General features: G+C 45.1%; 1 protein-coding gene across 3 annotated transcripts in view; it reads right to left on the reverse strand.

Annotated features, from left to right (window-relative positions):
- Klf7 (Kruppel like factor 7) overlaps positions 1–24,013 on the reverse strand; it is an 82,112-nt gene that overhangs the window by 28,192 nt on the left and 29,907 nt on the right. The window contains exon 2 of one of the 3 annotated variants that reach the window (XM_041631859.1): positions 13,621–14,049. In XM_041631859.1, the coding sequence (XP_041487793.1) occupies positions 13,621–14,049 (429 nt within the window). Of the gene's footprint in view, positions 1–13,418; positions 14,050–24,013 lie in introns of all 3 variants that reach the window. The other 2 variants (XM_041631858.1, XM_041631857.1) reach the window with 2 other exon arrangements.

Raw genomic sequence — 24,013 nt, forward strand, 5'->3', positions numbered from 1 at the left:
ACGCTCCCCACTCTCAGCTGGGGACCACCATATTTAGCAACTGATGATCTCACATTTGTGGGAAACAGCTGGACTCAAAGGTCTGTTTGCACTTGTAGGGGGCTGTTCAGCCAGGCAGAGTCCTCAGTTTCCACTCAAACTGCTGACTTTCATATTCCTGCTAAACCTCGTTAGCCTCAGGGCTTAAGAGTGAGATGTATGTCTGAGCAGGTCACTGCCCTGGTGAGAAGGTGGCCATGTAAGAATAAACACATGGTGTCCAGCTCAAAAGCTGAAGGGGGAAGAAAGGCTGATTCTACTCCCCCAAGCAGAGGTCTGCCCCCACCCCATGCTGTCCCCCAAGCCCCCGTTTCAGATCCCCACCAAGGCACACTCCAGCTAGCACTGATCCTGGCTGGGAAGCAATGATCAGATTCCTCTGTCCAGAGGTCCCAACTGCAGGCATTAGCACTGTGAAGCACAAGAATTAGCAAACCTGTCTTTAGGACTGCGGAGAATAGCGACGTTGAAGCGCTATGTAATATTCCTCCTTCCTTCAGACCCCAAAGTATACTTGATTGGATACACTAATTTTTAGAAATGGAGATGCCCAAAGACAATGAATCTGTTCTCTTGGAGAGTACAAAGGGAACTCAGAAGTGTGCACTGATGCCCACCTGTCACTGGAACTAACCACCAATCACCCAAGACTTCAAAGACTCCCCCTCCGAGCTCCCCTGGCCAGAAATACAGCGAGGCCACATTATCATATCCAAGTAACGGACAAAGACAAATAGGGGCAGGCACGACAAATCCTCAGGACTCCTTGGGACTTTTTAATTCACATACTGCTTAAGTCAACTAGGGACAATCAACATAAACTTAAAAAATGTTATTCTGGCAATTTGCTACCAACAATGATTAAACCTTCCAATTAACAACACACTCCTCATTGGAATATACAACTTGACAAACGGTGAATGTTCTGACTTCTGGTGGTGCCACAAGAGCAAATGGCTGCATTTCAGCGTACAACACGTAGGAGTGACTAAGAACTGGTCCTCTGAGTGCAGACAATGGAAATACAACCGCACCGGCTTGGTGGTACCCTCTAAAGGTGAGAGCTGTCTCTTGCTCACTGAACGCAACTAATGGCCAGCTGGTTTGCTACTGTGGGACATGCCACAGTCTCTCCATCCAACTCGCATCGTGTGAGTACATCCACTGTTTTTAAAGCCCAGCTAAACAGACCTGATTTCGCGGGGCCTGATCTGAACGTACAGTAGAAGGGCCTGCCTGTGCAGCAGGGTCTTCCTCTGCTGCATTTCCAAAAGGGCATGGTGATCTCCTTAGGATGGGAAGCCGGCAGCAGCCATGGGTGCCAAGTTTGCTCACTATTTCTTTGTACAGTCACACCGCATGCACCGGGAGAGCTGCCTCTTCAAGGGGCCCCAGTTTACATCGACTTTCCCAACCACCAAAAGGGAAATGTCCTTGGAGCACGACCTCACATCTGAAGAATCCTCCTCTCTTCCAGGGAGAGTTTCCATAATGGAAACTGGAAACTTCGACCTGAACAGGAGTGGACAACTGTAATGACACTTTTTTACTTTTTTTCCACCTCAAATCTCTTTTAAGAATCCCAGGATTGGTTTCAGTATTTCACTTTGTATTTGGTCATTTGCCACAAGTAATCAAGTTGTGCAAAAACGTGCACTGTAATTCCCTGCGGCTGCAACAATGTACTGTCCTTAAGCATAGGACATGTGCTGTGCACATCAGAGGAACAGAACCCACAATGCCGAGTCAGCAGGGTCCAGAAGCCTTCCCCGACCACTCTGTAGGGAACAGAACCACTCGGAGAAATCCTATTGTGTTTTGGTTCACTTTGTTTGTACTTTGTGTACCGTGTATCAAGGAGAGGCTTACAAAAGAATTCTGCCCGTTTAAGAGAGAAAGTGGTATTACACCGGAGATACACAAGCTGCTGCTTTGTTAGTGATAGTAATTTTAACCTTTGTACAGATTCTGCTGGTGCCTCTATCAGATGCCAGTGTGTAACGGTCTGCCAGGTTGTTTTTTTTTTTTATAATTATCATTTATATGTGATTGGTCTTTAAATGCCGTATTTCTTTTAAACTATACTCATAAGGCATGCAGAGAAAGGAAAGACTTCAAGAGCCTGATGTGTTTTTCAGAGCTAAAGGGTTTAGTGGAGAAAGCAGGCCGAGGGGACGCAGGTGCCAGACATTGTGCACAATTGGCACTTATGCTCCATTAATTGCCAGCATATCTTCCTCTCTCCTTTTCTCCCCTCCCCCATTAAATCCCTCTGGAAAACAGCAGAGCAGCAGGCCCAGACTGGTACCCAGCAGCAACACCAGGAGCAGAAGTAGCCAATTACCCTCCAGAACACAGAGGGGGAGGGGGAATGATGCAGTTACCTAGCAACGAGAAGGAGCAGAAACAGCTGTGTAGCAGGCCCAGGCTGGTACCCAGGCAGAAACAGGATAGCCAATTAGCACACTGTATTTAATGCTGATGTGGTTTCCTAGTAACAAGCTGTACAAGTCTGTCTGTTGAATTCTCTCCCCCACCCCACATTTTCCTCAATCATGCACAGTATTACTATTTGCCCTAATTACTGTTTCTCCTCTGCTTCAAGCAACCATTATTTTGTCCCCAGAGAAATTGGAAGAACTCAGAAAAAAAAAATCTTCTGTAATGACAGTATTTAGTTTCAAATTCAGTTTAGCTGTAAGCCTTGAAACATTAAACAACAACAACAAAGAAGGAAGAAAAAGAAAAGCCGCAACACTCCCTCTGCCTAAATGTCTAAGGAGCCTACGAAACCTCTTCTACATGCAAGCGTTAGCATGTGAGAGAAGCAGAAGTATTTCTAATACATTCTATCATTTGCCGTGCTCTGCATCTTCAAATAGGTGGGATCTTCTGGGTACTCGAATTTATTCATATTGATTTTCTGATGCTCCCCTGAAGACTGGGAACATAAGACGTCTTATTACCTGTATCAGAAAAGGGAGATGTATCTTTTGTTGCTCTTTCTAAAATACCAATACCAGTTTCAACAGGCTCATGAGCAATTGAGAATTCAATATCAGCAATCATTATTTCCGTGCTACAAGTTGAATGCAAGCAAAGGATGCTGCGTATCCCATTGTAGGGGGCTCCCATCTTCATGTTATCAGTTCATAAGCAAGCAAAGGATGCTGCGTATCCCATTGTAGGAGGCTCCCATCTTCATGTTATCAGTTCATAAGCAAGCAAAGATGCTGCGTATCCCATTGTAGGGGGCTCCCATCTTCATGTTATCATCAATCAGTTCACAACCAAGCAATGAATCCCACTAAGGTGACATCAAACTCCATGAACACACAAAATGAAGACAGAATAGTTATTCTGTCTTCCTATAGTTATTCTAAATATTTCCTGCTATACTTGATGTTGCTATTCAGTGGAATCTATGAGCCTTTCCTTATAGCCTAGTCCTTAGCAAACACTGCACAGTTCTACTCTTCTCAGGGCACCCTCCAGAATCCTAGGATCGTCCTCCTCTGACAACGGCTCACACATAAGAACGTATCCTCTTCCTTCAGACTGCCCTGATGTGGAGGCGAGGGATCCAGAGGAAGGTGTCATCAAGCACAACCTAACGAGGCAAGAGAGTTGGAAGAGAGCATCCACCTTCTTGATGCAACAAAAAGACCGATAGCTTTGTTATCTTTAGTTCATCCAGTAAAATGGGTGAAACTGTTTTGTCTCAATATACTTGGGAATTTTTGAAACAGAACTTCCTGGAAGCAGCATGCACACCTTCCTGATTTTCGTATATTTAGTGTTCATCATAGTGATAAAATGAGGGTATATTCTGAAGGCCAAAACAACAAAAGAAAGCTGAGTGTATGTTATGATACTGAATGATGGTTTAAAACATAAAGAGGTCCAAATTATAAATGCATTTTATTTTGAAAACACCAACAAAAGAGTGCACTTGAGAGAAGATACAATTTTGGAGGACAGAGAAAGCTACAAGAGCAAAAGAGAAGAGGACCTATCAAAGAGGCTTGGCTCAGACAAAGTTGTATCTGAGCTTCCTAAGGAACTGGCAGTGGGATATTCCTGATCTTCATTTCCCTGAAGACGTATGTGGTCCAGCTCTGGGTCAATCCCTGGCCAGCTTCTTTGGAAAGCCTTAACTGTGCTGGTAAGGCAACCAAAATACAGAACAAATCATGGTAAAGTTCCTGTTGCTATACATATTCCTAAATAATTCAGGGGGTTTGAGCACCACTGCATAAGCCCCAAAGGTCACAGCACCACTGAGAACAGTTATCTGAGAACAAGAGCACTGTAAGAACGGAGAATAACGCCTTCTTAGCTGGCCAAATACTAAGCATGCTAAAACATTGCTACCTTTTGATGACTTTAATGGTCATGTCTCTACTGACATTTAGTGTGATGACTCTCATGTCAATATATTATTTGTACATAACGCTGGAGAGAAGCTAGTCTTAGGAAGACAGAGAACCAGAGATGAAGAAGCAGGGATAGAGTAATTTCTAAAACCTCCATCGTGTCTATCAACTTGTTTAAAGACCCTAAAAATTCTATAATCTCACATAATTGAGAATTTTTAAATTAAACGAAGAAATCATCCCATTGTCCTCAGCTACAAGTAAGACACCAATCAACTTTATTCACTGCTAGTGAATCCTCATTTAAGGAAGGCTACAGAAGCAAATGGAGAAGGGGATCAGGTACTGGGTAGGGAGTGAAGAAGAAGGAATTGGGATTTAGGCCTTCAGTATGCTCCATCAGGGTAGGATCAGGAATTGCCAGGATGGGAAGGGTCAGACTTTCTCCCAATGTGTGCCCAAGCAATTCCACTTGCTCGTCAGAACCACTGCATGTGAAAAGCTGGTTTCTTAATGATGCATTGTCAAGGTTTCACCTGCAACTTCCACTAGATTCAAATTTAACAAACAGAATGAAACAAACCTGACTCAGACAGATACTGCAGGTTTCCACAGATGTGGAACTGAGCTGTAAGTATAAACAGACATGGGTGAACATCCAGGGTGACTGGGAGAAGGAAGAATCCACTCGTGCAGACTAGACACACACTCTCAGAGATGGGGCAGGAAGACCTTCTAGCAGAGCAATAAAATCCTGAGTAATTTCATGCTTCTTCCTTCTTGGTTCTTTTATTTTAACATACTTATTTACTGTGTGAACACCAATTATCCATTAAAAGGACATCTGGAATAGGCGTCCTACAAAGCCTATATTTTATTACTATACCATAATGATAAAATTAATGTGCTTATTGTGTATATGCTGAGTTTAAACCATTCTACCCAACATGTGTTTAGATAAATTTATCTTCATAAATGTTTAGAGCGTTTGCATTACTAGATTATCATGTAGTGAAGACTAGATTTCTCTGAATCATAAAATTCTCCCATCAATTGTCTCTTACCACCTCATTTTGTACATCTTCTTTTCAAGCTCCCAAGCTAAATCCAGACGAGTGAACTCTCCCTACCTCGTGAACTGAATGATTAACCCTTATTTTACTTTCCATGCCCTAATAGAGGCCTAATGAGTTTCTGCCTCAACACATGGATAAACGGCATTAGCAGCCATGTGTCTTAGCATCTTAAAGGCCCCTTTAATGTCTTTAAATTGTCCCCATTTCAGTTGCTATTGTATAAATTCAAAGAAGCCCTATCCAAGGCACTGAGGAAGTTGAAAGTGGGCCAATAGGCCCCCTGCAGTTTGATGCTGAGGTATTTAATTTCATCCTGCTGATATGCCTGACCTTGAATTAGGTCTTTTATTTATATAAATTAGTGTATTATCCCATTCCTGTCATTTAAAAACATGAACAGCATCACTAAACGCCCATCCAAAAAGGGAAAAGCGACTTCTTAACAGCGGAATCTTCCATGCTGCTTCCCCCTACTGATAAAGGCCCTTGTTCTCATTCTGATAAAAGCCCATTCCCTTGTGAGATTTCTCAGAATTCCCTCCCCTGTTCTAATGGTCATTCGGTGGCACAGTGGATCTCACCTGGGAGCAACGTGGCACTTAATTTTGGTTGTCCACTTCACGGGATTTAGGTTTGTCTTAGGGTAGCATGTCCGTGAGGGTATTTCCTAGATGTTCAGTGGGTGGAAAGACCCACTCTAACTACGGGCAATACCACTCCTTGACCTGGAGTGCCAGACTGAATAAAAAGAGGAAGAACGAGAACCCAAATCCATTCTCTCCACTTCTTCCCTGCAGTCACAATAGGATCAACCGTCTTCCCTGCCTACTGCCGTCTTCCAGACATGACGGACCGCACCCCGAAACTATGAGCCGAAAGATAGTCTTCCCTCCCTACACTGCCGGGTGTCTTGCCACAGCAACAATGACAGCAAGCAATGTCAGCACTTAGTGGCATTTGAGGGATAGCTGAAGAAGAAATAAGGGAAGCAAGATAACCTGTTACAAAGAATGAAAACCCACAAGGTGGGAAAGAAAGCTGGGTCTACCCCTAAGGCTGTCAGTGAGGGGACTGAACAGCCTAGGCAAAGTGTGTCTCACCTCTGATCTCAGTTTCCCCTGTGTGTGATACTGTTTGCCCTTCTTCTTTTACTGGGAGAGTGATTAATATCTGCTGTTCTAACACATGAATTGGAATATCTGCAAGCAATTCTCTCCTTAATCCTAAGGCTGAAGGTGGTAATAACCACAGTAATAGTAGCTAGCTTTGCCATTTCCTTGTTCTGAGTCCCAGGTGCCTAAAGAGAAGTACATTTAAAGTGCCCCTAACTTGTAACTATTTACTTAAAGAAGTTTTTATTGTCTATCTATATTTAAACTATGTTTTTCATTTCATAATAGATTATGAGCTTGGAGGTGGTGGCACATGCCTTTAGTCCCAGCACTTGGGAGGCAGAGACAGGCGGATCTCTGTGAGTTCGAGACCAGCCTGGTCTACAGAGCGAGTTCCAGGAGAGCCAGAGCTGTTACACAGAGAAGCCCTATCTTGAAAAACAAAACAACACAACGACAAAAAATAGATTATGAAAAAAAAATTTACTTCCCTTTGTCATTAGTTTGAACATGGAAGTTAAAATCTCAGACCGAAACACTGTTTCTCGATTCAAATCCTAGCCTAGTCATCCGTGAGATGGGTGATGCTGTGTGACGCTGTGAAAACCATCTGACCTCTCTGAGCCACTTCCTCCTATATAAAACAAGACAGCACTTGTGCCGTTTAGCATGAGAACTGAGGGGTCAGGTTCGTAAGGGATGGAAATGACGCCTGGCATGCAGCAGCACTTTTCAAGAGTCTGCTGAGCAATAAACTAAATAAGTTCCACGCAAACCTTAGAGAACTTTCACCATGTACATTTTATAACCACTTCTGTTTACCTTCCAAACACCCACACTTGTCCCTTTGTTTGAAATACTTTTATTCACCTTCTCATTTGAAAATAAATGATATCACCTCTTGATTCCACCAGAAACTGCCCCAAAGCAGACTTCACACTTGTGTTCCCCTAGCTGGGAAGCATCCTGCTACACTCCTCTATGTAAAACCTATGTCCTCCTGCACATGGCCTACAACACCCCACCCCGCAGAAAGGGTTCTCCAAGAAGCACCCAGGAGAGCAGGCTCCTTCTCCCTCTGGGGTGACCCAGAAGCCCAGAAGGAATGCTGGCCTCTGTCCTGCCTTTGTCTACACAGCTCACTCCTACTATCGTGAGTGTGGGCATGCTTCTCTAAGGGTCGCTGAACAGGAAAGGCCTCCTGTGTACACAGCCCGGCTGCCACCTCAGTTGTCCTTCTTCTGAGCAGAGATCAAGAAGATGAACTTTGTCTCTGTGCAGAAAGATAGTCACACCGTAAGAAGCTGTGGGCTGATGAGAATGAGCATAATGGAGATTTTCTTAAACACTGGGAGAGAAGGTTCCCTTGGTAACAAAACATAAGGATAACTCAACTACATGAAGGCCGATGGATGAGAAAACTATGGTCAAAGCACGTCAATGAATGAGAAAGACTTTACACGGATCAGAAGGGGGCGGGGCAGGTCTGTGCAATGGCATGGCTGCTGAACACACGAATGGTGCACAGGTCAACCTGTGCACACACCTCCCTTCACTCAGATCCTTTTCCTCAGCGCTCCCATCATCGGGTTTCCTGTCTCACCTTCTTACCTCTCCACGCTGGATGCCCAATCCCTAACTTCTCCTTTAGAAAACGGTATTTGGACCCAACTTACCAACTGAACATCTGTTAGGAAGAAAAAGAAGGAAGAGGAGGAGGAGGAGGTAGAGGAGGAGGAAGATGAGGAGGAAGAAGAGGAGGAGGAGGCAGAGGAGGAGGAGAGAATAAGAAGAAGAAGAAGAAGAAGAAGAAGAAGAAGAAGAAGAAGAAGAAGAGAGGAGGAGGAGGAGGAGGAGGAGGAGGAGGAGGAGGAAAAGGAGGAGGAGGAGGAAGAGAAGGAGGAGGAAGAGGCAGAGGAGGAGGAGAGAAGAGGAAGAAGAAGAGGAGGAAGAGGAGGAGGAGAAGGATGCGGAGGAGGAGAGAAGAAGAAGAAGAAGAAGAGGAGGAGGAGGAGGAAGAGGCGGAGGAGGAGAGAAGAGGAAGAAGAAGAAGAAGAAGAGGAAGAGGAGAAGGAGGAGAAGGAAGCGGAGGAGGAGAGAAGAAGAAGAAAAAGAAGAAGAAGAAGAAGAAGAAGAAGAAGAAGAAGAGGAGGAGGAGGAGGAAGAGGAGGAGGAGAAGCAGTAGTAGTAAAGGAAAAAAACAAAAACCATCTCATTGCTTGATATTCTCCGGGTCAGAAGGTTTGCAGGATTCAGCATCTTCAAAAACAGTCACAGAAGAAAGAAAAACAAAATGCATATCTTTTCCAGCCTAGGAAATCCCATCTGTATAAAGACTAAGTGAATAACACTCTAAAAATTCCCCAATGTGAACAAATTCACATCACCAACAATGTATTGTCTTTATGTGGAGAAGACACAGGCTCACACATTTTATCTTATTTCATCTCATTTTGCAACTGTGTCTCCTTTGCAACATATTACTATAGAAAAGAGATACGGCAAAATATATATAACTCTAGAGGACAAGACGCCAGTCTCTCTCCTTTCTCTGGGATCCTTTCCTTATGGTCTTTCTTTTTCTATCCCCAAACATCAGAAGCATAAGAAATATTTCCACTGACTTGGAGTGAATCTCCTACTTGGATAGCTTGCCTGGATCTATCCAGAGTCGTCTCATCATTTGGTTCTGCCTATTGCACTCTTCCCATCAGAAGCAGACCCTTCCATCCCAGTTCCCCCCCGCCAGGTACCTTTGCCCTTAGGCTTGCACCGCCCATCTCCTATACCGAGGCACTTAGTCTGATTTCACCCTTCGTGCTTTTCTCATTATTCTTAGTTCATCCACACCACATAAATTATCACCTTCATTTTCAGTTCCCCATGTGCCCCATTCACACCAATTCCAAATAAATACTTCTGATTCCCATCCATTTAATCCAAATTAATTCATATCCCTTCGCCCATCCTCCATTCCTCTCCCCACTTCCCCTTCACATTGATTTCTCCTCCTTACAGCAACTGCTCCTCTTCTCCTATCCATGCTCTTCTTCTACGACAGCTTCCCTTGATATCTAAGGAAAGCCATTTCTCTAGGCTAGAATTTGCAGGACCGGTTTAACCCTGCACTCTGGTGTCCAACAGCATCATCCCTCCCCACCCACAAATCAGCCATGGGAGCCATTTGACTGCATGCTGAGCATCCTTCCAAAAAGCTTAGGTGCAGACGTATCCCATACTTTGTACTTTCTGATCTTATACAAACACGCCCGTAATGAGAAGTGTGCTATACTCAGCAGTCATCAGAGAGCTTCTTCTGGCAATAGACAGAAGTGGGTGCAGAGACCCACAGCCAGACATTATATATGTAAAGAGTCTAAAGAGGAGGTTTCATGGTGTCCCTCCCCTCGGAGCTCAGGGGACACTGAGGAAGAAGGGGAAGAAAGACTGTAGGAGTCAGAGGGGATGGGGGACACCAGGAGAACATGGCCTGCAGGGCTCAAAGGGGCTCACAGAGACTGAAGTGGCATGCACAGGGCCTACATGGGTCTGCACCATGTCCTCTGCATATACGTTATGACTGTTAGCTTAGTGTTTTTGTGGAACTCAAAATAGTGGGAGCTAGTATGTCTCTGACTCTTTTGCCTGCTCTTGGGACTCTTTTCCTCCTATTGGGTTGCCCTGTTGAGCCTCAGTATGAGTCCATTTGCCTTCTCTTATTGTGCCTTGTTTTGTTGTATCTGGTTGTTGTCTCCTGGAGGCTGCTCTTTTCTGAAGAGAAATGTAGGGGAGCCATGGATCTGGGAGAGAAGAGGTGGGGGGCTGGGAAGAGTGGAGGGATGGGAATCTTTGGTCAGGATGTATGAGAAAAGAATCTATTTTCAATAAATAAATAGATGATAGATAGATCATAGATGATAGATAGATAGATAGATATAGATAGATAGATGAAAGATAGATGACAGATAGCTGACAGATAGATGACAGATAGACAGATAGACAGACAGACAGACAGACAGATAGATACCAAGTATTATCTATAATCTCAGAGCTGGAGAAGTGGAGACAGGAGGACCCTGAGTATTCACTGGCCACTCAGTCTAGCCAATTAATGAGCTTCATGTTCATTAAGTCTCCCTTTCTCAAAAACTAAGAGGGAAAAGGGATTGAGGGAGGCACTGAATGCTGACTTCTGGCCTCCACAGGCATGTGTGTGCACATACCCACAACCCACAAATACATATACACACACACCAAAAGAGAGTGTGGGAGTTTGGAACATTGAGGTTAAGGACACTCAGCCTTTCTTTAGCACTGCCTAACTGACCCATGTGTAGTTTTCATACAGCTGTTCCACTAATTTATCATTACCCAATGAATCATCACAACCATAATAATAACAAAACAGCTCCACTACTATCGTTAATGAGCTACGACTGTCTGCCAAGCAAACAGCTCATTCAGTCTTGGAAACCATAATGTGGACGTACTTATCCTTCTTCATAGACGAGGAGACAGGCCAGAGAAGATAATGTATACAGGTCATAAGTCTAGGTTAGTAGAAGAGGCAGAACACAAGCCCCAGTGGACTTGACTATACCACCCTGTTCAACTGCTATTCAACTGCCTCCTTCTCAGTACATTTCTGTGCTCAGTGATCTAGGCACTTCCGTCCACTACGAAGCAAGTGGCTGCAGGCGCTATGCATAACAAGCCCCACCTTGATACTTTATTTTCAAAGAACAAATCCCCAAATCATGCATCAGTTATCACGGTGACCCTTCGGACACCTCTGCCGGGGTCGCACGGTGAGAAGAGGAAAACACTAGACTCTAACCACCACTCCCTAAATCTCTGTTCCTCAGAGCTGCCCAGCTTCTAGCCAAGAGGTAACCTGGTTAGTGCCAAATGTTCAGGAAGGTAGCTATCTATAATCACATATTTCACAACTCAGCATATCACAACATTATCGCTTCATTTTGCTTTCTTTGGTTTCCTTGGGGAACAGAGGGAGTGAGTTTTACTCTACAGCCTGAGGGTATTGTAAGGTCTTGTCATTACTTTCTTCCCTGACTCAAAGAAGATAAAAATTAAAATGATTTCAAATAGTATTAAGAGAGGGAAAGGGCTGGGTGGTGGTGACACACGCCTTTAATCCCAGCACTCTGGGAGGCAGACACAGGCGGATTTCTGTGAGTTCAAGGCCAGCCTGGTCTACCAGAGCCAGTTCCAGGAGAGCTAGGGCTGTTACACAGAGAAACCCGGTCTTGAAAAAACAAAAAAAAAAAAAAAAAAAGAAAAAAGAAAAAAGAAAAAAAAAAGAGGGGGAGGGAAGGGGAAAGGACTGACGACAGAGAGCAGCATTGACTTCAGTGTTTGCAGCCGGAGAAGCTGAACTCGGATTCTGATAGAATCTGAAGCTGGGCCATGGGTTCAGAGGCTGTGTTAGGAAGACCACTCCACAAACCTAGCAAGAATCACACAATGCTTTCTGCTCAGTCCTGTGGGTGTTTGCCTAAGTCAGGACCCAGGAAGCAATGCTAGGCCTCTCCATTGCAATGAAGACACCAATGAGGTTCAAACCGGTGGCTTCTCTTCACACAGGGTGCATTTTTCTTCAGGAGCACTGTTGATGGTCATACAAAGACATCATGGAACCCAAACCTCAGGGCTGAGAGAAACCCTCAGAGCCACATTGTTGCCGGTTGCTTGGTTGTGTTTTTAGACAAAGTCTTACTGTGTAGCCCTGACTAGGCTGGTTCTCACTTATATAGACCAGACTAGCCTTGAACTAGAGATCCACTTGTTTCTGCCTCCTGAGTGCTGGGATTGAAGGCCAGCACTGGCCCTAGGCTCTTTAGGCTCTTCTCTTACCTCACAGGCCTTTTCCCTGCATTCCTCTAAGAATGTTCTTATCTCTTACACCTTTGGGGATGCTCCCTAAGCAGGGCACAAAAACCATACACGTGATGCACTGGTGGCGACCCATTCACAAACCACCGGCTCCAGGAATTTCTCCTCGTGGCACTTTAGCCGACCAAGAAGAGATGAGAGCCCAAGCTCCAGTCCCCAAACTGAAAACACAGACAGCCTCAAGGAAAATGGCGACCCCTCTCTTTCCTGTGTGAACCACCCACTTCCAAATGATCCCCTTGCCCCCAAGAGCAGCACGGAAATCCTGAGTGAAATATCCCGTCCCCTCCCTGCCACCCTTCCCGCACACACAGCCGAGTAATCACTTCTTCTCGGTAACAAGCTCGTTAAAAAGCAATTCTGCCACCTCTCCATAAAGCATGCGCCAGAGAACAATGCAAAAGAGGAGATGCCAATTAATTACAGGATGATCACATCTAATGAACTCTGAAACCCTCCTGCTGCTGGTGACTTTGATAAAAAAAAAAATCAGGGATGCTGGGGGGAGAGTGACTAGGGCCGTCCTGGCTACCAGGTACAGCCGTGGATGTTCTGAAATGTACCTCTTCAGCTTCCGTGTGGATCATACTCAGAACCATACTCAGAGATGCTAGTGTGGGGTACTGGGAATGTCACACCAGGGTTCCCTTCCTTCAACCCTTGCTTCTCTGCGGGGGTTAGCCTTGCCTCTGAAACTAGCCCCCCTCAGCCAGGCAGTGAAAAATCCCACGACCTGCGCTGGAAGAACTTTAAGACCCTAGAGTCAGAAGTGAGGCATTTCACTTCCCTCGCCAGCTCTCCTGCCTGTGAGCAGGAAGGCAACCTCTTCTAAGAGAAGCCCATCTCACCACAAGGGGACTATGTAAAAGAGGAAGAAGTGACCTGCGGCCAACTTGTACCACTACCTGTGTGAGTCCTCTGGTGGGCCTTTAAGTGGGAGCTTTTTGTATAAACTTTCCGGCATCCGTTAAACTGACAGCGGTGGACCCTCTTCTTGTTTTCAGGGCATGTGTCAGCCCCTACCCCTCCTTGCTCACTGTCGCTCTGTCCGCTCTTAACTGCGCCAGCTGGTGCCACGGCTGCGGCTGCCGCCACCCCTCCCACCTTCGCTGAGCTGAGGGAAGCCTTCTTGGCCACCAGTTTCAACGTCACTGTGCCATCCACGGCTGAGAGAGTCTGTGAGGTTTTGACCAGATGGCGGCTGAGCTCAGGGGATGAGGGGGGTGTTAGTGAGGTCACTGCGTTGAGCTGGGCCTGGTTGACGGCCGTGTAGCTGTCTAGGGAAGAGCTGGTTGGCTGGAGACTGAGGCAGGTCTCAGAGAGCAGCTTGTCCCGAGAGAGGAGAATGTCCACCGCAGAGCTCTTCTCGCAGATGGCGGCTTCCACTGGGAGCAGCAAGGGGTCTAAGCGCCGGAAGCTTTCCTCAATGCACGGGGGAGGAGAGGCATGGAGGAAGCAGTCCAAATCCTCACCAAAGGTCTCCGAGATCCGTCGGGGTTCCGTCTGGAGGTAGCGTTCCAACTCAAGGCATGTCTGTGGGGGAAGGAAGAAGAGAAGTAACCATCAGAGGCAAAGGACACCCGGAGGCAGATGGGAACTGCAATGAAGGCTTTCGTGGCCAACGTCTGAAAATGCTCTTGCCTATGAGTCTGATGCCTTCGTATGTACTCTTTGAGTCCCACTGTGGAGCTCAGCAAGGCCACATGGATAACTTCAACTACTGTAGGAGACGGAACACTGGATCCCCAGAAGGACTGCCTCACACTTGTGAAATCCACAGAACCTTTACACCAACACGGTCTATTTCGTCTCTATCAATTCAGCAGCTAAGATGGTCGAAGCACCACTAGGATTTGCCATGGAAGCAAGATGCAAACAGAAGCAAAGATTGTTCATGGTCCCAATCCAATGTTCAAGACAGACTTGAACAAGTTACAAAGCTAAGTCAACTTTACAAGCTGTGTTCTACACATATTTAATCAAAGAGGCAACTTCTGGAGCCGTCAACCAGAGCCCGCCCTGACTTGAGTCTGGATTCTATGACCACAGGGAATGGATATCATTCTACAAAATGCCTATTATAAAATCTTGAAGACGTAAGACAAAACCTCTATTGTCCTTAGTACATTATAACAAATGCAATTACTCTCCACTTTGGAGGAAGACACATGAATCTCATTACTACTGCTTGGTATCTCTGACTGTCCAGCAAAAATAAATTCAAAGATAACAGTTAGGACCTATAAAAGGTACCATGTTTGGTGGTGCATAATTTTAATCCCAGTACTCAGGAGTCAGAGGCAGGAAAATCTCTGAGTCCCTGGCCGGCTTGGCTTAGGTAGTGAATGAAAGACCTATGAAAGATAGATTATAAATAATAAAACTTTCATAAAAATCATAAAAAAATAGCTTTTGCAAATCTTTGACCAAGGTGCTCCTAAGTCCTTGAAAGATGGTAGGAGTTCTTTCATGGCAAAAATAAGTTCGCCTTCCAAAGTTCTCCTCAATTTCACCATTCCAGACTCTTCCATAAATGATCTTGCTGACTCGCACACTCACCCCACCTCCACTCCTTCTTCTAAGGCTAACGGCAATAACAAAAGTGACTGTTGCAGATTTACTGCCTCCACAGTGCTTCTATTCAACCAGCGTTCAGGGTTTATCCTGTTCAGAACATATTCTGAGGGCATGCGTAGACACATTGTGTCTGTTAGGATTTTATTTTGGCAACATTTAAACCAACTGGTGTTTGGTCAGACCAGGTAAATCTTTGTATTTCTGAATGAGAACCAGATTCATGACTAAAAATCAGCTTTGGGCTTCCCAGCTGGTGTCTAATGCCATGAACGAATGAATGGTTTCCGTACTCATTCATACAAACAACGCTCATGCTTGAAGTAGATGCGGTCACGCGTGTGAGGTAGGGGTAGCGTCAACAGTGGCGCGTAAGAGTGATGTGAATTCACAAAGTGAGGTGACTGCAAGTGTTTCCAAGGTGCTGACAGGCACGCGAGGAAGGAACTCTCCCTTCTAACGCGGAGTGCTCATCACGGAAGGTTTACTAAGTTCTGATATTTTACTGCCAACCACACAACTAAATGGCTCACCTCTTCCAGGTACTTTATATTAGAAACAAATAACCCAATACTGCCACCTTCTCAGATCTAGAATTTCTATTACCTTGCTGGACCCCTTTTTGGATTTTATGCCTAAACATTTTCCCCTCTCTTTCTCCACCTAATTGCTATGGATTATTACCTTCTTTCCACTGCCAATGCCCTCAGTCGGCGCTCTAATGGATTCACTTCTGTGTTATAAAACCTTAATCTGGAAACTATTAGGTTCCTCCTCCCCCACCAGGGACAGTGCTGGGCACTCTTGCTTTGGTCATTCTGTCTCTACCACTTTTCAAAAGTCACACACACACACACACACACACACACACACACGGGAACATAACTGTATAGTTCCCCTAGGCGAGTGTATTTGTCATCTACATCTGTGTACCCCTCTTATCTCTCCAGCACCTTCATGTAGATGGTCTTGTTACGCTCACTATTCTACAGCTGTTTCACTAGAGACAGCCATCATCACGGGGGGCAAGTAAAAGGTATGCTAATGTCCAGATATTTGGAGATTTTTCTAGATATCTATTAGTGTTTCCTGATTTCATTTCTTTGTCAACAATTAACAGACTGTAGCTATCAAGCCTTTTAAGTTTACTGAGGTTTACATTACAGTCAAGAGTACGGCTCATCTTGCTGAGGCAGGCAGTTTTAGAAATGACCACTAAAAGATGGCCTTGGGTGCACAAGCAGAACGCTTCTTGCCCTTTTCTCCAAAGAGGAGAAGCGGAACGGTCCAGGTAAAAATCAGCTGAGTCATGGGTTACTGAATGTCCTGGGGTAGCTCTCTGTCTCCTATGAAAGGATTACTGTCACACACCTAGTGTCTGGGTCTATAGGTGGAGCGTTCCTAAACTCTGTCAACTTATATATAGTCCGCAAAGACAGTCAGGGCTCACTAGAAAAATACTTGTTCCATGGACTAGGGTAAAACTAAAACTAGCTAAGCCGGGAAGATCCTGTGATCCCAGAAGACAAGGAAGTGTAAGGGAAGTGGGGTACAGTAAAGACATCCATGCTTCTCACTTACAGAAGTCTTCAGTGGCCAAATAGAGACAGTGAGGGGAAATTTTATAATGGCAACAGATTACAACCCAAATAAATCAAAACCTCACACTACTATAAACAGATTATTAAATAAATAAATGGAGGGGAAAGATCGTTTCTTCCTTATATGAGATGACAAGTATATGGTTGAGAGAAAGGTTGATAGTAATTAAAAACCCAGCATGAAACAAACAGCAAAGCAATAGCGATACCAAGTAAGACTAATCAATGGAGGCTCAAGACGAGAGGGGAAAACATAAGCAGCAAGGTATCTGTCCTCTTAAAGTATCTCCCAATGAGATGTTAAATCCAGAGACAAAAATGGTAACTTCCCAGTGGGGAAAGCTGGCAGATACTACCTGAACCACTGTTTATAGTTAACATACTCATGACAAGTCGTATTGGTAACCCCTGTATGATACGCTCAATGGGGTACTACAAGATTCTGTGGTATTCCCACCAAAGATACATAGCCTAATCTAATTATGAGAAAATATGAGACAAACCGAAACAGAATCCATTACACAAAACAACTGGCCAGTTACAAATGTCATGGTCATAAACTATAAAGCAAGGTTGAGAAGCTGTCACAGACCAGAAGAGACAAAATGATATGATACTTTAAGTATAATGGATCTTAGACAAATAAAATATTGGGAAAATAATGCAATTCAAATAAAGTATATAAACTAGCTAATGGTATTTTTCCCAATGAAAATTTCCTGGCAGTGATAATCAAACCGTAGTTAGCTATATTGAAGAAGAGGGGGAGAATGAAATTGAGCAAACATCAGCAAGCTGATATCTCTAGGCTATAAATCTGAAGAGTGTTCATATGTTTTTCTCTATTCCGATGACACGTCAGCCACCAAACTCCAAGTCTGGGTCAGCAGACATCAAGTTTAATGACACGAATTATGCCTGTCTGCTACCTCACCTTGGTGACAGAGGCTTCTTGCAGCCTGATCTAACAACACAACTTAAGGCTCGATCTGTTGCATCAGCCTGAATCCTGAACAAGCCATTAATCTCAGCAAAGGGAGAGCCAGTTCGCAAGTGCTAGTGATTTCCTTACGAACTTACAGTCACAGATGAGCTCCGGGAAGGCTGTGATACCCAATTCTGAAATGCATGGCTTCTCTGCCCCGTCTCCGAATAATGATCCCTGGAGCGGCCTCTGAAGCTACCACCCTAAAAGCTCCCTTATGGCCTACTTCATGCTTTCCCAGCCCCTTTGCTACCGAAACAAGCTTGTGAAAGATAACAATCCAAGACCTGGCTTTAGAAACAGGAAGAAGGGGAATCGGCTGAAGAAAGGGCTCCGCGTGAGCAGGTGCTGCCGTTCCTGTTGATCTGATTTCCGAGTTAGAGGCCCAGAACCACGTGTAGAAGGAGGGAGCTGATCTCTACAGGGGCTCCTTGACCTGAAACTCCCTACTTTGTCTCTGTCTCACACCATGCAAATAAACAATAGAAAGTGATTTAAAAAAAAAAAATTCAAACCTGTTACAGCCATAGCCTCTTCTTCTATGACAAGTTCCAGAAACCAAAGTTGAAGGAGATCAAGAAAATTCCAGGCCTGCAGCACACAAGCCTATCAAAAATCTCCTCACTGGCAGTAAACAGTTACTGTCATGGGTTCAAGAAAAATGTAAAGCACCTGGGTATATGATGTCAAAGTCACCAAATGGCTTTGTTCCACTCTGCCCACTTCATTACAAATTATACCAAACTACCAATCCATTACCACCTCCTCGCCACGCCTCCCTGAAGGGTTTTCTCACTCATTTTTTTCCTCGTTACTTTTCCTCAAGTTCACAGGCTTGATGCTATCTTTCACCCTCCCTCCCACTAATTCTTCTTCATTCAAATCTCAGCATGGAGTCCATGTCCCACAGGAAGCCTGGTCTTCAAAATGGGGTGCTGAGGAAATGTGCTGACTGCCAAATGTTGAAAGACTCTCCTTCCCAAGTCTGGGCAATGATATGTATCTGCAAAACCAAATCTAAGCGTGGACAGAGTGGCGGGATGTCTGGGTGCTTACGATTACGATCATAAAAGCAAGAAGAGCAGGCTCTAGCCTAGGTTCCCCGGGATCATCCCCTTTCAAACCTTTTAGCCCGTAAAAGGCTTTCATTTTTATCCTTCATCTCAATTTGAACAAGAGACAACGCCATAGGTGAAACACGTTTGTTACTATTTAATAACTATGGCAGAACAGGTATTCCGGACTCTGGATCCATGTTTATTCAAGTTATTAAGTTAAATAAAAAAAGCGGACAATAAATTGCATTTTGCTAATGATTTTTTTTTCTGGAATAATGCAAAGTCAAAGAAATAAAAGGCCAGGAATCGATACGTAATTTGCTAATCAATCACTGGTCACTTGTGGTCTTTGTGGCGGCTGTCCTCCATCACAAGCATCCCATCTGTCTCACCTAGAAGGGTCAAGAGTTGAGCCTACACAGAGATAAGACAATTTCAGGCAGAACACATAGATGCAAAAAAAATAAAAAATAAATGGAAATATAGACTTGCACTTTTTAAACATACAAAGTCGGGCTTTCTCTCAGATCAGCCTTTGACCTGACGCTGCTGTTGAGGAAGGGTAATGAGTGGCAATGATGGGGCTCCTGGCAAGGAAAGGGTGAGCGTTTGTTCCAAGCAAGAATGTTCACCCAGGTAATCACACACAGGTGAACTGCACTTGGCTGCCCATGGGAACCTCTTTCTGCCAATTATTAGATGTGGTTTTGCCACGTGCTACAGTCCCTAAAGAGCCTCACAGGGACAAAGCGGGGAAGCAACCTCTTGCTTTCTCCAGGGAGGGGCCTAAAGCTCACTTTGTGTGTGTGCTCTGAAATCTTCAGACACATCCCAGAATGGAAATTCAGCATGGTACCAGACAAGCTACTGATGGGCGTGGACACTTCTAAAACCTTCCTCCCGGGGACTCTGAGCATGTGCGTATGCTTAAACTTTCTAGCAAAAGAGAAGGGCTCATCCAACTCCTGATATCAACAAAAAGATTCACAAAGATTGATATGGATGGGAACTTCATGGCTTTGTCTCTTCAAAGAATGACAGGATCAAAGCTGCTGACATATTTCTTTAAAATGAGGTCAGCACTGAAAGATGGAAGAGGAACCAGAGAGATTTGCTACCATCTTTCTCCGTGGCTAGAGGAGGAGAGCCACCACTGACTAACCTAGTAAGCCTGGGGGAGAATTTCAGCTTCCTCCCAAGCACTTGAAAAGTCCATTGCTTCAACATTTTAAAGCTGATTGAGAAAGGGCATAGTCACACTGAGAATACTTTAGGACAGAATATGCACACGAACTGGCGTCACTGTCACTAACCCACCTCCTACAGCTTAGACAGTCACTCCCCCAAGCCAATTTTCACCTTCTTGATTTTTATTATCAGCACATTAGGGTAGGAGGTTGGAAAGGGAAGAATTTGAATAAGCAAGAATACAGTATAAGCAGCGATCTCTTACTGCATGTTAAAAAGAAACCAACAACACATCAATAGCACACTACATAGGTACAACACCATTGCACACTGCTGTCAGAACTGATGAGCTCCACAAAACAACCAGGGAACTATAGGAGATGCAAGATCACATTCCTCCTGGCTCTTTCTCACATCAACTGGTTGCTGGAGCTGAAACCAAATTAAAGCCATCTCCATCTAGTAATTTCTAAATTCTGAGACAATGTTGTGAAAATTAATTTAATTCCAAATAAACATGAAAGTTAGGAAATTTGTATCAAAATGTCTTCAAGGGCTTCTCCTCCCCCAAATGATTTCCAACAGATAAAGAAAATATGTGTTTGTATATGTTTCCCTGGGGAAGCCAGGAAGGAAGGAGAGGAGCATAAAAGCTTGGGAAGAGGATGGTGTCTTTGAAATTACTTTTCCTGGGTACATGATGTGCAGCATCCTCAAATACCCCTTTCATCTTCCAAGGGATCTTTAGTTGTGATGCAGAAAGCAAATCATCCAAAACAGCTCAAGTCCAAATAAAATACTAACGTCAGGCACTGCACAAAGCCGAGCTTCGGGGTCTAGGAGAAAGACTGGGTTTCCACCTTCTCCAACTTGGAATGCCTCTCCCTGCATCAACTAGGAATGAGATGGACCAAGCACAAACAGAACCTCTAAACTTGGTTCTGCCTTGTTCTCATTCATTCTCAGAACACTTGGAAACGGGTTTGAAAAGCAATTGAAGTCCATGGGTCTGCAGCTAGCCCTCAGAAAGGCTGCACACTGTTCCTTACCCAAGGAACAAAACTAAATCCCAGTGCTGGAGTGATTTAGATGCTAAGACTCCGGAATAGCTAGACAGAGAAGACACTTAGTTTCCTCTCTCCGTCTCTTCCAACCAAGCCACCATGTAGGGTCAAGCCGGTGAAAGCACTGTTTGCTACAAAGCTAAGTTTCAGTACATGTCCCAGATGTAGCCATTCTTACATCTGCATGGACAGAATAAAACCTGTGCCTTAAGAAGAGTCGAAGAAAATGACTCCATAGACTGCTGTCAAGAGCAATGGACGAGATCTGAACATTAAACAAGACCCCCGAAGGGAGAGCCCCAAAGGAAAGATCTATTATGGCCGGAGACAGGGCTAAGCAGCTCCTGTTTGGGAAGGATGACGTCTCAGAGCCCCAGGCTGAGGAGGACTCTTTCCCACTGATGGTGTCCCAAGAACAACGGTGAGCCTGATGGGCGCTCAGCTTCACCATTCAGTTCCCATAAAGAGCAGTTTTCTTGACGAGTGCTTGTGTCAGGCAGGGCCTGATGCTTCAGAAACCTGTAATTATTCCTGGCTCCCCACCCCCACAGCCTCTGCACCTGTGCCAGTTCAAGGCACCAGCTGGCCATGTCTTGCCTCCTGCCTCTTAAGAGATGGGGAGGGGGGGCATCATTGAAAATCCAAGCTCATGCTACACACTTCCTCCAAAATGCAAAAACAAAACAAAAAATTTAAACTCACCAACCTCAATCCCTTCCCCCACCATGCCTTGCCAAAAGAAACAAATAAACATTAATTGGCTAGAGAGCTCTCATTCAAACGAAAATTACTGAAAAACACAGTAACGGAGAAAGGTCTGACAAGGGGTTATTAATCCTGCTTTACGGCTCGCTCATCCACACCCCACCCGTTCCCATTAACCTTATGTACACATGCACAAACCCTCCACAAACTCCCTGGGCCCCTTCACTCTCAGCAACCAGGATGGGAACATGACATCATCCCCCTTCCTCTCCCAGAACACTACACAGCCTGACTCAGGCTACTGGGAATTTTCTCTTCCTTTTTTTCTTTCCTTTTTTTTTTCACAGACTTCCTCTTAGGCCACTGTTACGTCCTTCTGCACTGGGTTAATTAAACATGCTCTTCCACGCACACACACCATCGCACACACGCACAGCATTCTCCTATCCCCCTCACAGCTTGAATTTCCCAAGAACAACAGGTTCAAAGCCCACTGGGGCTCTCAGGGGCAGATGCAATCTCGTGGCTGATGATCACAGAAGACACTTTGAAAATACAGCTTCCAGGAACCTCTGGTGCAGAGTGTTACAGACAATGCAGGGAACAAGGAGAGTGCTGTACTCCCCAGGCCACGGAAAATGGCAGCCAAGGGCACCATGAAAGCAAGCTCCGAGCTGCTTTTCTTGCTAGGACTGTTGTCATTTTGTGTAATTGTATGCCCGTGGAATCGATTTTGTAAAATATTTAAGATGGCCGTGTGACGGAGCAACCTTAACATCCCTGAACTCGGTGTGCTCATCCACTGGAAGAATGGACTGAACGCCTAAAGTAGGTGGAGCCCTTGAAATGGGACGGACAGACTGGAAGTGCAGCCCGCACGTGGAGAGCAGGGTCAGAAGCACGAGACACGGCTCAGCGCTGATACCATAGTGAAGGGAAGGGTTTGGAGAACCTAGACGGTGTCTCGAGACATGTCTCTGAGCAGGAACTCAGAGCCTGGACTCTCTGCAACCCTCTACACAGAATGCTATATCTTGTGTTTCCTGCCTCCACTTGGCTGCTGGCTTCACCAATATCTAAAATGTAAATTCCTGACTTGTGACCTGCCCTCATACACTTGTCTACTGCGTGACGGGTGGGTAGGTAAATGAACGAATGATTCACCTGGATTCAGTGGAAAAGCCATCAGTGACCACATTCTGGGGAGACAGGAGTGTGATAAATGCAAAACCGCTTCAGTGGGGAAAAACACAAGAGACAGGGTGGGCGGTTGTCCCTGCTCCTGTTTCTCACGAAGCTTGGACTACAAGCATCATGTCTGTTTCAGGGCTTTTGAGGATAAATTTATATGTTTACAACACAGAAAAAAAACCTCACAGTCTAAGCTGAGGTGCAATTTCATTTCATGGGGTAGGCCTGAGAGAAGGCACCTGAGCGGAAGAAACGTCATTGCCTTCACAGACTTGCCACCTCCTTCTTCTCTTGCTCTAGAAAACATCAAGAGAAGAGCAGTGTGGACAAGTGGACACCGTGCTCCTCTTGTTCGTTCTGTGGCTGTTCCCCACCCCCACTCCCACTGATGAAAAAACCCGAGCCTGAGAATCTGGTTCAGGATTTCCTTTCTTCACCTGATCCTTCAGCTTTCCCCAAGCAAGGGCTCATCTGCTTCTCTACAAGATGCATGAACCACCACGTGTTCAAACTCCCCCTCCCACCCCCCACCCCCGCCACAAACTTCTGTGAATAAGCCACCACCACCCCCTGGTTCTTTCCTACGCCTTGCTGACCTGTCTTTCCCCCACCCACTCCTCTCTCTTCCACTCATTACTCTCCTCATGTAGACACAACTCTCCTCGTACCCACCCTCCCACTACCCAGAGCGTGGGCTCCTGTCATGGTTCGGCTCACCGGTACCTACACAGACAGGCCTGCTGTGCCCCGCCTAGACAAACCAGCCCCGAAGAACCCCCATCCACTCATCTCCACACTACCTTGTTTGACGTGCGGTTTAGTGTTTACAAAGTCCTGGACTGATCTCACAGTTACCTGCCCTCCTTGTCCTACAAGAGCAATAGATCCAGAGAGTAGAGGCTGAAATGTACCAATAAATCCCCAGCACACAGCAAAAATGTCTTTTAACCCCACCCCCAAAATCGGAATAGTTGAATGAATAAATGAAGTTATGTCTTAACTGGGAATTTTAGACAACCCTTGAGGTGATCTCTCGAGCTTGGAAATCCATCCCCAAATGTTGTCATACTGAGCTGACAGGTTTCACCATTTTACCTAGAAGGTAACTGCTGATTCACACCCATCAAACAG

This window comes from Microtus oregoni, unplaced genomic scaffold (assembly GCF_018167655.1).
Source record: "Microtus oregoni isolate MIOR12 unplaced genomic scaffold, Mior012 000038F_ref0000394, whole genome shotgun sequence".
Classification (NCBI taxonomy): domain Eukaryota; kingdom Metazoa; phylum Chordata; class Mammalia; order Rodentia; family Cricetidae; genus Microtus; species Microtus oregoni.